At 42.3% G+C, this 12,263-nt stretch overlaps 1 protein-coding gene across 4 annotated transcripts in view; it reads left to right on the top strand.

The window, feature by feature from the left end:
• LOC115465542 (RNA-binding protein with serine-rich domain 1-like) overlaps window positions 1-12,263 on the top strand; it is a 51,498-nt gene that overhangs the window by 15,552 nt on the left and 23,683 nt on the right. For all 4 annotated transcript variants that reach the window (XM_030196078.1, XM_030196076.1, XM_030196075.1 and 1 more), the window contains exon 4: window positions 2,883-2,935. In XM_030196078.1, the coding sequence (XP_030051938.1) occupies window positions 2,883-2,935 (53 nt within the window). The remainder of the gene's footprint in view (window positions 1-2,882; window positions 2,936-12,263) is intronic.

Here is a 12,263-nt window from a genome sequence, read left to right as displayed (position 1 = left end):
TGATCTTGATTTTTAAATTTACTTGGGCGTTCATGATTAAAAATATAGGGCTCCTTTTACAAAGCTGCTAACAATTCCTGTGTAGACAGTGCAAATATGAGCTTCGATACATTGAGCAAATTTTGGAATTTCCAGATCAGTATTGAAGGGGTTTCAAGGCTTTCTTACTAGCAGGTCTTACTCGGTGAAATGGAACGAGGGATTTTCAGACTATTTTTGATCACCCTGTGGAGTTCTGTAGGGCTGTCCCTTATCACTTTATTCAATGTTTTTTTTACAATCATTAGGTGGCTTTTTTTTTTTTTTTTTAGGAAGCTAATTTAACTTTTTTCATATATGTAGATGATATTTCAAGTTTGTGCCCTGTTTACTCTAATTGGTCTGAAACACTTACCGGTGTTATGAAACATTTCACCATAATAGAAAATTGGTTCACAGCTCATAGGCTTAAAATTGCAAGGAAGAGACAAAATTTCTCTGGTTGGGGGTCTGTGGATCATCCTTTTAGCTGTTTGCAATTTAATAGTGGGACAAACTGTTTTCATTTTGAAGTCAACAAGGGTACTTGGCATAGAGCTAGATAATATGCTTAATATACGATCTCATATTAACTTAGTTGTTAAGAAGTCTTTTTGAAAAAATTGCAGTATATTAAGAAATATCTCACTACCTCTACCTTCATAGCAGTTCAATCTTTAATTCTTTCGAGGATCAATTATTGTAAGAGTGTTTTTCTGAGTTTGCACCAAAGCATCATTGCATACTTTGCAGATAGTACAAAATACAGCGGTCAGGCTGTTTTATTCTCTGAATTGATTTGATTCAGTTACCACCATATCTGTTTGTTATGCACTGGCTGCCGGTGGAGCTGAGGGTGCAATTTAAACTTGGGATTCTCGTTTTTAGGATATTGCATGGTGAGACCCCTTACTATCTTGTAAAAATGGTCAATATTTTAGTGTCTGATCGTCTGTTGTATTTACATTGGTATTCAATGTTAGATTTAAGGGGCTATTGTCTACTTCTGTTTCTTATAAGGCAGTATCATTTTGGAACTCCCTACCATTAGAACTTAGGTTGATAAGAAATGTATCTATATTTTAGGAAAACTGGTCTTGAGCTGACATTTTCTCATCTTTACTGTACTTATTAACTGAGGGCCTTATTTACTAAGCTGTGCTAGAGGCGCGTTAGCATGTTAACTGTAGGCACCCACAATATTCCTATGGGCGCCTACGTAGCGCGCACTATCTTTGTGCACGCGCTAAAAACACTAGTGCACCTTAGTAAACGGGGCCCTGAGTGATATGTTCAGTCTTGTTTAACATGTAACCCGCTTGGAACTAGTTTATGGAATTAGCGGGATACAAGTCTAGTACAACGTAATGTAATGAATCGCTAGTGTGGCTTTGTAAAAGGAGCCCATAATCTTTATGATAGAAGTATTAGTACTAACAGTTTTTTTTTTTTACAATATTTAGAAGATGAAATGATTTGTATGGATTTCAGTAATTTGGTTGTTGATATGCAGCACCATTTTTGGTAGTTCGTGCATGGGTGGATACTAACGTGGAAATGAAAACCTGCAGTAAATGTGACACTTTAAAAAAGCAGGTCTGCAAGTTTAGCTCCCATCTAAAATGGACATAGCCTACACGTTTCTCACTTCACCTCAACTTTTTCCCCAGGGGCAGGGATAAGTTGTCATTTACTTAGAGGGGGGAGCTATTGTATTTTTATTTTTTATTTTTTTCTGACTTTACTATTTGTTGATTTTTAAATCATACATGGTAAACCAACCAAGAATAAAAAAAAAAGGAAATAACATTTCAACTTCATATAAAATAATAAATCTTATAAATATATCACGCTCCACAAAGCTCTTAAAGCTTGTTATAAAGCCCGGACCAGGCAACGCGGTGCCGCGTTACCCACTTGTGAGAATATAAGGCCTGCTGTCCTCAGAGAATACCTGCTACAGGTAAGTGTCTTCGCTATATATGTAAACCACTTTGGATGTATTATAGAAAGGCAGTATATCAAATGACCCTTTACTTCAGAAAAGCAAGCCTAGGACCCCTTTTACAATGACACACTAGCATTTTTAGCATGTGCTAAATGTTAGAGACGTTCATATATTCCTATGGGCATCTCACGTTTGGTGTGCGCTAATATCGCTATAACGCCTTTGTAAAAGAACAGCCCCCCCCCCCCCAAGTTTGATTCTGGCTGAGTGAGAGGAAAAAATAATGGCAAAGGGAGTTGTTGCATTTTGGGTGGGAAAGAAAAACACGGGAAATAGCTGAAAACCTGAGTAAGAATCATGGGAAAAGGGGTTAGAACATGGGTCTGTAGGAAGAATTATTAATTGCTGTGGATTCTGTTGCAATTCCCATCAGTGCCCCTACGTGCACTTCTGAAATGCAGTTTTTTTTTAAACTTATAAATTGTTGAATTTTAGTTACCAAAACATTTCTGTAACTTTTGTAAACGATGGGTAGCACCAAAAGAAATGTATATTTTTTAAATGTGTGTACAAAAAATGCATTTGACACATTTCCAGGTGAGCAAAAAGCTGGCTGAGGTAACATTTGAAATCTGTAAGCAGTATGACAACAGCAATATGATTTTATAGCCTGTACTGATTTAACTATTTTTAAAATTGTTCACTGTATATGCTGTTTTCTTTTCTCATCGTATTAGAAGGAAGGATGCATATTTTCTGTACAGTATATAGGTCTAAATTAATACTCTTTTTATGGATGTCATTTATACCTAGCCCATATATGTGCTTGCATGCTGCTAAACTGATGTCCATGCTCTAAAATATCTAACTTTATGAAATTCTTAGTTTTGGTTCTCCATTTGTTTTGTTTTTCTAGATTCCCCCAAGCCAAAATCAAAGAAAAGGAAAAAGGAGAAACAGAATAAAAAGGTAACTGTTTTGCTAAGAAAAATGTGTACAGCCATCAACAGTCATATGTGGAATTGTTGCTAGCATAAGTCTGATTCTCACCTGTGTGTGATATTAGTGTCTATCTGCTCGGAGAGCAGCTTGAAATGTGCCTTATCCTATATAATGAAACTCACCCTCAACGTTCTGAGGACACTGACGTCACTGTCAGTTCCTCCGGGCACTTCCTTCCGGTTCGAAGGGTTCGTGGTGGTGAAGTCACCGAAATCACTGTGTTGGGGCCCCGCCCTCGCGTCAAAAGTGATGACGTCGAGGGCGGAGCAATGGCGTCAGTGGCTTCACAACCAACAACTCAGCACATTGAAGGTGGCGTTGGCGTGCGTTGACGAGGTCCGCAACAATGGCGGTCAGTGCCTTCACAACGCCGAAGGGGTGAGCAGGGAGGGAGGGGGTTCAGGAGGAAAACCTTGCTAGCGCCCGTTTCATTTGCGCCTGAAACGGGCATGTTTTACTAGTTTTATATAAACATAGAAAAATGAAGGCACATAAAGACCATATGGCCCATTCATTCTGCCCATCTTAACCAACTACAATCCCTTCCTCTCCCTTGTTCATTGTACCTCACCTAGAGCATGATGAGAGAAATGTAAGTACATATCCAAAAAACTTGATTGGGGGATATTTTTTCCTTTTTATTTTGTATGTCTTATCTATACTTCAAAAAAACTGAATTAAAAGTACTGTTAATCCTCAGCCTGAGGTTATGCACTATTGTGTGTGTATATTGTAATTCTTTTGTTATTATGGTAACTTGTATTTTTCCTAGATATAGATATATATAGATATGTAGAGAGAGAGATATGAAAAATACAAGCTACCATAATATCAAAAGAATTACAATATAAATAACTCAGAATAAGAAGAGAGAAAAAAAGTTATAATCCAAACCCATGCCTTTCTGTGGTACAGCCAAAGTGGTTTACATTTTATTATATGCAGGTACTTTCTCTGGCCCTAGTGGGCTCACAATCTAAGTTTTTACCTTGGGCAATGGATAGTTAAGAGACTTGCCAGGATCACAAGGAGCTGCAGTGGGAATCGAATCCAGTTCTTGACCCGCTTCTGCTCCTCCACTTCACTATATAACAAAATAAAGGAAAAAGAAAAATCACCCAACAGAAACACCTTCCTGTCATGGCTTCTTTTTGAGTTCTGTAATCATGCGGTCTAAATTCAATGTCATTATACACTGACCGCTCCCCCCCTCCCCCTCCCCAGTGATAAATACTGTCCCTACAGCACCACTAGCTGACCAGGGAGCGAAAGACCTGATCCAGGAATCAATCCAGGACCCTGAGTCTGAGATACTGGGCCAAACATAGACCTGCTATTCTAGGGGTTCTCAACCCAGTCCTCGGGACACACCTAGGTAGTCAAATGACCCAATGAACTGAGCAGACTTGTTTTAGTTCTGGAACTCCCAGGCCAATAGCGATTTTATAGCACACTTTTCATTATAATCACAAAGAAATAGAGGCAAGCCTCCTGTTACTGGCATATAGACAAATTTTTGTCCAGTCGCACCATAAATGTTTTCGAAACCGGACAAAAAAGAAACGGGCAGGGCCCACGGAGGCAAGCACAAGATGGCACCCATTCAGCGAGAGACAGTCCTCATTTACTGATGCGCAACTTCAACAAATCTCGGCGGCAGTCACAAAAGCATTGGAACCACAAACAGCTAAACTGTTGGGACAGTTCCAACAATTTGAAAGTTTGCTAGAGGAAACATCTAAGAAAACTGAAGCTCTCGAACAGAGGAGAGTTTCTGACATAGAAGACACCGTGACAGACCAAGAGGCATTGATAATGAAGTTATAAACACAGCTCTGCGAACAAAGCCTAAAACTAGATGATCTCAAGAATCAATCAAGATGGGACAGTGTCAGAATTGTAGGAGTACCTGACCATATACTGGACACCTAGAAACTTTGCTTCTGGAATGCTTTCCTGTTCTCAAAGCCTGAGGCCCACTGGTGCTGGAGACCGCATCAAGTAGGGTGTAAGACAGATGGCGCGGTGAGGCCTCAGGTATTAGTGGCATGTATACTGAACTTTTCCCACAAAATGGAACTGTTCCAGCTTTACAAGAAACAGCGAGACACATTGAAGTTTGAAAACAAGACACGTTGGAATTTGAAGGAAAACAAGTTCTACTGTTTCAAGATTACTTTGCAACGCTAGCGGAACACAGGAGGCAATTCTGACCGCTTTATGCTTCATTGCAAACAAAGAACATTTGTTTTTCATTTCTTTACCCAGCCACTTTAAAATATTCACAGAAGGAAAGCTTTTGATACGCTATCTGAGGCACAAGACTTTGTGAACCATTTGACAGGCACAGAAGGCTGATGCACATTTTTTAACCATCAGATCAGAATTGACTGAGAACCAATTTCAAGGAACTTAATTCAGGTAGGGTATGCTATTATGATGTGCAAACCTGGGGGTTATCATGGTTTTTGCTGTTACCGAAGCTTAGATACATATAATTCATTTGAGGACTGGGGGTCCTTATGCTTCAAAGGTGGTCCTGGTGCACCTCAGCTACGAGTGGGGATGTGTGATACTGTAGGACTTACTGGAGGTGGGAGGGGGATTATAGAGAAGCCATGCGCAAAAGAGGTACAGGGAGCCATCAAAAACCTTAAATGATTCTCAGCCCTGGGCCCAGATGGGTTTACGGGAGAATTTTACAAGTTATTGCAACTTCAGCTGATAGTTCTGCTTATAGATTATTTTGACTCGGTAGTCACAGTGGGTCATTTTCCCCCACACATGAACATGGCATTTATTTCCTTGATCCTTGAGAGAGATAGCACACTGCTGTAGGCATATCGCCCCATTTCTTTAATTAATGCCAACTCCAGGCTCCGCCCATTCTGCCTCGCCTCACCCTATGCCTGGAACAACCTTCCTGAGCGCCTACGTCAAGCCCCCTCCCTGCCCATCTTCAAGTCTCTGCTTAAAGCCCACCTCTTCAATGCTGCCTTCGGCACCTAACTCTTACCTTCAGGATAGCCAAACTGCCCCAGATTGACTGCCCCCATCGTATCGTCTACTCACTTGTCCTTTAGATTGTAAGCTCTTTGAGCAGGGCCTGTCCTTTTATGTTAAATTGTACAGTGCTGTGTAACCCTAGTAGCGCTTTAGAAATGTTAAGTAGTAGTAAGTAGTAATGTGGACACAAAGAGGGGCATAATCGAACGGGGAAGACCATCTCTAAGGACGTCCCGGCGAAGGGGTGGGGAAACCTGTATTATTGAAACAAGATGGGTGTCTATCTTTTGTTTCGATAATACATTCGGGGACGCCCAAATCTCAGCCTTTAGGTCGACCTTAGAGATGGTTGACCTAAATGTTGAGATGGTCGACCTTAGAGATGGTCGTCCCCGGTTTTCGGCGATAATGGAAACTGAGGACGCCCATCTCAAATGACCAAATCCAAGGCATTTGGTCATGGGAGGAGCCAGCATTCGTAGTGCACTGGTCCCCCTCACATGCCAGGACACCAACCAGGCACCCTAGGGGGCACTGCAGTGGACTTCACAAATTGCTCCCAGGTGCATAGCTCCCTTACCTTTGGTGCTGAGCCCCCCAAACCCCACTCCCCACAACTGTACACCACTACCATAGCCCTAAGGGGTGAAGGGGGACACCTACATGTGGGTACAGTGGGTTTTGAAGGGCTCACATTTACCAGCATGTGTAACAGATGGGGGGGGGCCTGGGTCCGCCTGCCTGAAGTGCACTGCACCCACTAAAACTGCTCCAGGGACCTGCATACTGCTGTCATGGAGCTTGGTATGAGGCTGGCAAAAAAAAAAAATAATAATTTTTTTTTTTGGGGGTGGGAGGTGGTTGGTAATCACTGGGGGAGTATGGGGAGGTCATCCCTGATTCCTCCGGTGGTCATCTGGTCAGTTTGTGCACCTTTTTGAGGCTTGGTCATGAAAAACAAATGGACCAAGTAAAGTCGACCAAATGCTCATCAGGGATGCCCTTCTTTTTTCCATTATCGGCCGAGGACACCCATCTCTTAAGCACGCCCCAGTCCCGCCTTCGCTGCGCCTCCGACACGCCCCCATGAACTTTGGTTGTCCCCGTGATGGACTGCAGTTAAGGGCGCCCAAAATCGTCTTTCGATTATGCCGATTTGGGCGACCCTGAGAGAAGGCTGCCCATCTCCCGATTTGTGTCGGAAGATGGGCGCCCTTCTCTTTCGAAAATGCCCCTGCAAGATCCTGGCAGATCATTTGGCAGATTGTTTACCTCATCTTGTCGAGAAGAACCAAGTAGGCTTTGCACGTGGCTGCCATTCTGTGGCAAAAGTACGCAAGCTCCTACTAGCCATTCTAAATTGTGAGCGAATGAAGATGCCACTGATGGTGGTTAGTCTCGACAGGGAGCGTGCATTCGACCAAATGTACTGGCCATTTTTATTTCAAATACTTAGACATGTGGGAATACAGGGCTGGTTCTATAATGCCATTACTTCAGTGTACACAGATCCCCAGGCCTCATTGATAATAAATGGTATTCACACCTCCGCCCTTACAGTAGGCTGTGGCACTCGATGAGGCTGCTCCTGTTAACGTTGGAGCCATTGCTATATTCGTTGCATGGGGCAGAGGCAGCTGCTAGCTTTTGCTGATGACTTGTTAACCTTGAGTGACCCACAGTGCTGTGCCTTCCAGCAATTCTTCAGCTTATTGAGCAATATGGCAGAGTGGCAGGCGTTTTGCTCAACTTAAAGAAATCTCGGACACTCCTGTTACACCTGGAGATACAAGCACACTGGAAAGGGACATTCTCGCTTAGCTACTCTTTCAAATATCTGGGAATCCATATTCCAACAGATATTTCTCAATTGTATAACTCTAGTGTAGGTCCCCTCCTGCAGGATTCTATACAATTGTGCCTTTGGCAGGCTTGTCCGCTTTCCTTGGTGGGACAGGTTTGCCTGTTTTAACATGATGATAGCTTTGCGCTGGCTTTGTGTTCCAAATGCTTCCATTATATCTAAATGTTCAGGATGAGAAAAAGCTTAATAGGGCCATCAAGAATTTTCTTTAGTGGGGAAACATGCAAGGTTGGCCATATCTATACTGCAGAAACCAAGGGCGCATGGAGGCCTGGGCTTGAACAACATTCATTACTTAGGTGTGACATGTGCCATATGCCACATAAATGACTAGTATCAGGGTACTTCATTTTTCTCTGTCACCTGTCTAGAATTGGAATTTTTAGGCCCCACTCACTTCAGCTGGCTGCTACACTCGTTGCCTGGTCGCTCCCAAATATCTATTCGTGCAGATCCGATATTGCAATCAGCAATAGCGACATAGAAATGTATCTGTAAAAGACATCACTTTTCGGCGGCAGCAACTCCTTTTATAGCCCTACATAACAACTCCGAATTTCCTGCAGGTACAGATTCACCAGTGTTTGTCTGCTGGCGCTCCAAGAGCATTTATTACTTAAATCAACTTCTGACAGTTGAGGGCAAATTGCAGTCTTTCAAGATCTTCAAGCAAGACAGCTCCCGCACACAGACCATTTTGCATTTCTCTAGTTACAACATTATGTGGTGATCCTTGGCTGGGAAACTCTTAGTGAAGATGTATAGGATGTATTAAATGAAGCTTTCACTCTGGGTTCTCAAAACCCTGTCCCCTGGCTTTTCACCATAAATATTTGCAGCAAAGGGTCCATAATCCAGGTCCTCTGTTGTGTCTTTCACAGTGGTCTCGGAAATTGATGGTGGCTCTTACGGCACAACAGCTTCAAGCTACCTTGCTGGGCTCTCAACGTTGGCTGCAAAACATGGTCTTATGGGAACTCGAATACAAATTGTGCTCCGTTTTTATACATAGCACCGGTGCAGGCACACAGAGCAGCCTTATGCCCTTCAAACAACTGTAAAAAGTGTGCTTCCCCTCTCGCCAATTTGAGCCATATGTTTTGGCACTGTTCCCAGATATAGACTTTCTGATTACAAGTGTTTCAACATGTTCAACAGCTTTGGAACTGTCAGATTCAGCTAAACCCCCAGCTCCTCTTTGATATTTTCCAGTTGCCTGCATCTGCCCCCTGGGGCCTGAGCAGATTTCTAATCGTACAATAATTATGGGGAAAAAATCGATACTTAGCTGGACCCTACTTCACCAGCACAGACGCTCTGGAGATCTCAAATGATATCACTTCTTCTGATGGAAAGATTGGACATCCCAGACTTGGATACCCCAAAGGGGAACAATTTCAACGCCTGTGGGAGCGATTTGGGGCAATGCTGCAGTCGGCTGTGAGAAGTAGAATTTTAAACAGGCTCCAGCCTCCAAAAGTTACATTTTGGTTATTTCCGCTCACAAAGGCGGTGAGTTTTTAGCCATAGTAGCTGACCCACCTTGCACTAAATTTCACCACCACAATAGAGCAGTTCTCTGCATTTTCCCTAAGTTCCTTCCTAAGGTAGTGTCAGAGTTCCATCTTAATCAGTCAGTTGTCCTGCCAACAATTTTTTCCCAAAACCATATGTCCACCCTGGCTGGTGTATACTGCATGCCTTATCCTTCTATCTGGAGTGGACTAAGGCCCATGGACAGTTCACCCAGCTTTTTATTTCATTTGACCCAAACAGGATGGGGGGTAGCCATTGGCAAACACAGTTTCTAATTGGCTAGCAGATTGCATCTCCTTTAATTATGCCCAGGCTGGGCTGACTCAGAGGGTTATGTCAAGGCTTACAATGTCAGAGCAACGACTACGTTGATAGCCTACTTGAATTTAGCCTTCGTAGAGCAGATTTGCAAAGCTACAACGTGGTCATCTGCATATGCCTTGTAGCGCTATGGAAATGATAAGTAGTAGTAGTAGTCATCTCTCTACACATTCACATCTCATTACTGCCTTGAGCAAGATACCCAACACAACAACCAGTTCAGTCAGACAGTCCTGCAGAATTTGTTTGGTGTCTATATTCGATTCACCCCTGTACTCCCAGTTTAGTTCTGTTCCAGGCTGCACCTCCACAACTAGTACACAAATTGTTTCAGGTTTTGAGTCCCTGTTGTCCTAGTATTGTAGCTAGGAATTTCCACATGTGAGAATATGTTGGCCTGCGCCTGCTTGTCCTCGGAGAAGGCAAGGTTACTCACCTGTAGCAGGTGTTTTCTGAAGACAGCAGGCCAAGTATTCCCACCTCCCTTTGGAGTTGCATTCTTTAGCTTTTTACAATGATTGAGGGACCCGAGCTCATTGTGCGGGAAGGCACCAGTGCATGCGCAATGGGAGCCTGCTAGAAAATTCTTGAACTCGCCAGGCATCGTCTGCACTGAGTTCTGTTGAATGATGTCACCAATACTTGGCCTGCTTTCCTCAGAGAACACCTGCTGCAGGTGAGTAACCTTACTTTATTTAAGGAACAAAGTTATCCAATGCCCGTATCACCCCTGTGAAAGAGTAGCTGCCCCCCTAAACTTAATAATTGGTTCCACCACCTTTAGCAGTAATAATTGCTACCAAATGCTTCCTATAATTTGGTATCAATCTTTCACATTGCGGTTGAGGAATCTTAGCCTACTCCTCTTTGCAAAACTGCTTTAATTGAGACACATTCATAGGTTTTTTTTGTGCATGAACTGCTCATTTTAGGTCCTGCCACAGCATCTCTATTGGGTTCAAGTCAGGACTTTAATTAGGCCAATCCAAAACTTTAATTTTGTTTCTCATCTTGCTTTTGTATTTGGGATCATTATCTTGCTGCATAATGCAGTTATGCCTCAGCTTCAGTTTACAAACAGATGACTGGACCTTCTCCTTAATTTTCTGGCACAGTGCAGAATTCATGTTTTCCGTCAATGACAAGTTTTCCAGGTCCTGAGGCAGGAAAACATCCTCTCACCATTGCATAACCATCACCATGTTTAACTTTTGGTATGTTGTTCTTGCAGTGGAATACTGTATTTGTTTTATGCCAGACATAATGGGACCCTTGTTGTCTACATAGTTCAGTTTTTGGCTCATCTGTCTATAGAGCATTATCCCAAAAGGCTTAGGGATTATCCAGGTATGTCTTTGCAAATGAGAGACAAGCATTGATGTATTGCAGTGATTTCTGCCTTGCTACTCTCCCAGTGTTTTACTGTGGAGTTATGAACACTGTAGCCTGCAGTTCTTTAGATGTTCTTCTGGAATGTTTGGTGACTTCCCAGGTAAGTTGTTGCTGTGCTCTTGGAGTAAATTTGACAGGCCAGCCCACTGCTGGGAAGAATCACCACTGTTCAATTCCCTTCTATATGGAGATAATAGCTTTCACTGTGGTCTGGTGGAGTCCCAGAGCTTAAGAAATATCTTTATAACCATTTTCAAATTGATATATTTTAACCACTTTTTTCTCATCCTAGCTGGAGTTTCCTTTGATCATGGCATAGTGTTAAAAACTTTGTGGTAACTACTTCACTCACATGGCAAGGTTCAATCAGCTGAATCTTATCAATTAAAGTTGGTCAATTGGTTGGTTTAGAAACTAAGAGGGGAGTTACTTTTTTCACATGGGTAATATGGGAGCTGGATAACTTTGTTCCTTTTCCTGATTTAAGCTAGCATTAAAAACTCATTTGTTTTCTGTAGCCTATTCTGACTGATTTGATTCAGTGAGCACTTCTGCGCAGTGGCCTGTAGCATTTTCTTGATCATCTTCTCTACTGTCTCCTTTCTCTCTTTTCCCTGTCCTTTATTTTGTTGTAGTTCTTTTTCATGTTTTCTATTTAATGTTTTTAGTGTAAACTCTCTTGACTGTGCAAAAGGTGGTATATTAAATTTTGATAAACTAATAATTTTAAAAACAGTGTCATGTGTTTACTTAGGTTCCCTTTGCCTAATATTACACTTTGTTTAAAGATCAGAAACCGTTCAATGTGACATGTATGCAAATGTTTACACATCACTGTACTTGCAAGGTGGTCGTATGGTTGTCGCTACATTCCTTTATTAGACCCTACAGGATTGATGTCTGGATCAAGAAGGATAGTGCCTTTGGCAGGGCAGTGTTGAAGGGAGCTTTGTCTTCCTCCTGTCCTGAGGGATAAAACTTGGGTACATCTTATTGGTCTGGACTGTTCTAGCAGAATGGAAAGGAAGGTGAAATTTGTTCTTACCTGCTAATTTTCTTTCTTTGAGTCCTGCTAGACCAGTCCAGCACCCTCCCAGGAAGACTGTGGCTTGGGGTATTCTAATTCAGCATCTGTTCCTAGCTGGTTCCTTGTGTCTTGTATATATGTTTGTTTCT

Source organism: Microcaecilia unicolor, chromosome 3 (assembly GCF_901765095.1).
Source record: "Microcaecilia unicolor chromosome 3, aMicUni1.1, whole genome shotgun sequence".
NCBI lineage: Eukaryota > Metazoa > Chordata > Amphibia > Gymnophiona > Siphonopidae > Microcaecilia > Microcaecilia unicolor.
Note: the sequence above shows the minus strand (reverse complement) of the source record. Positions and strands in the feature narration are given on the sequence as shown.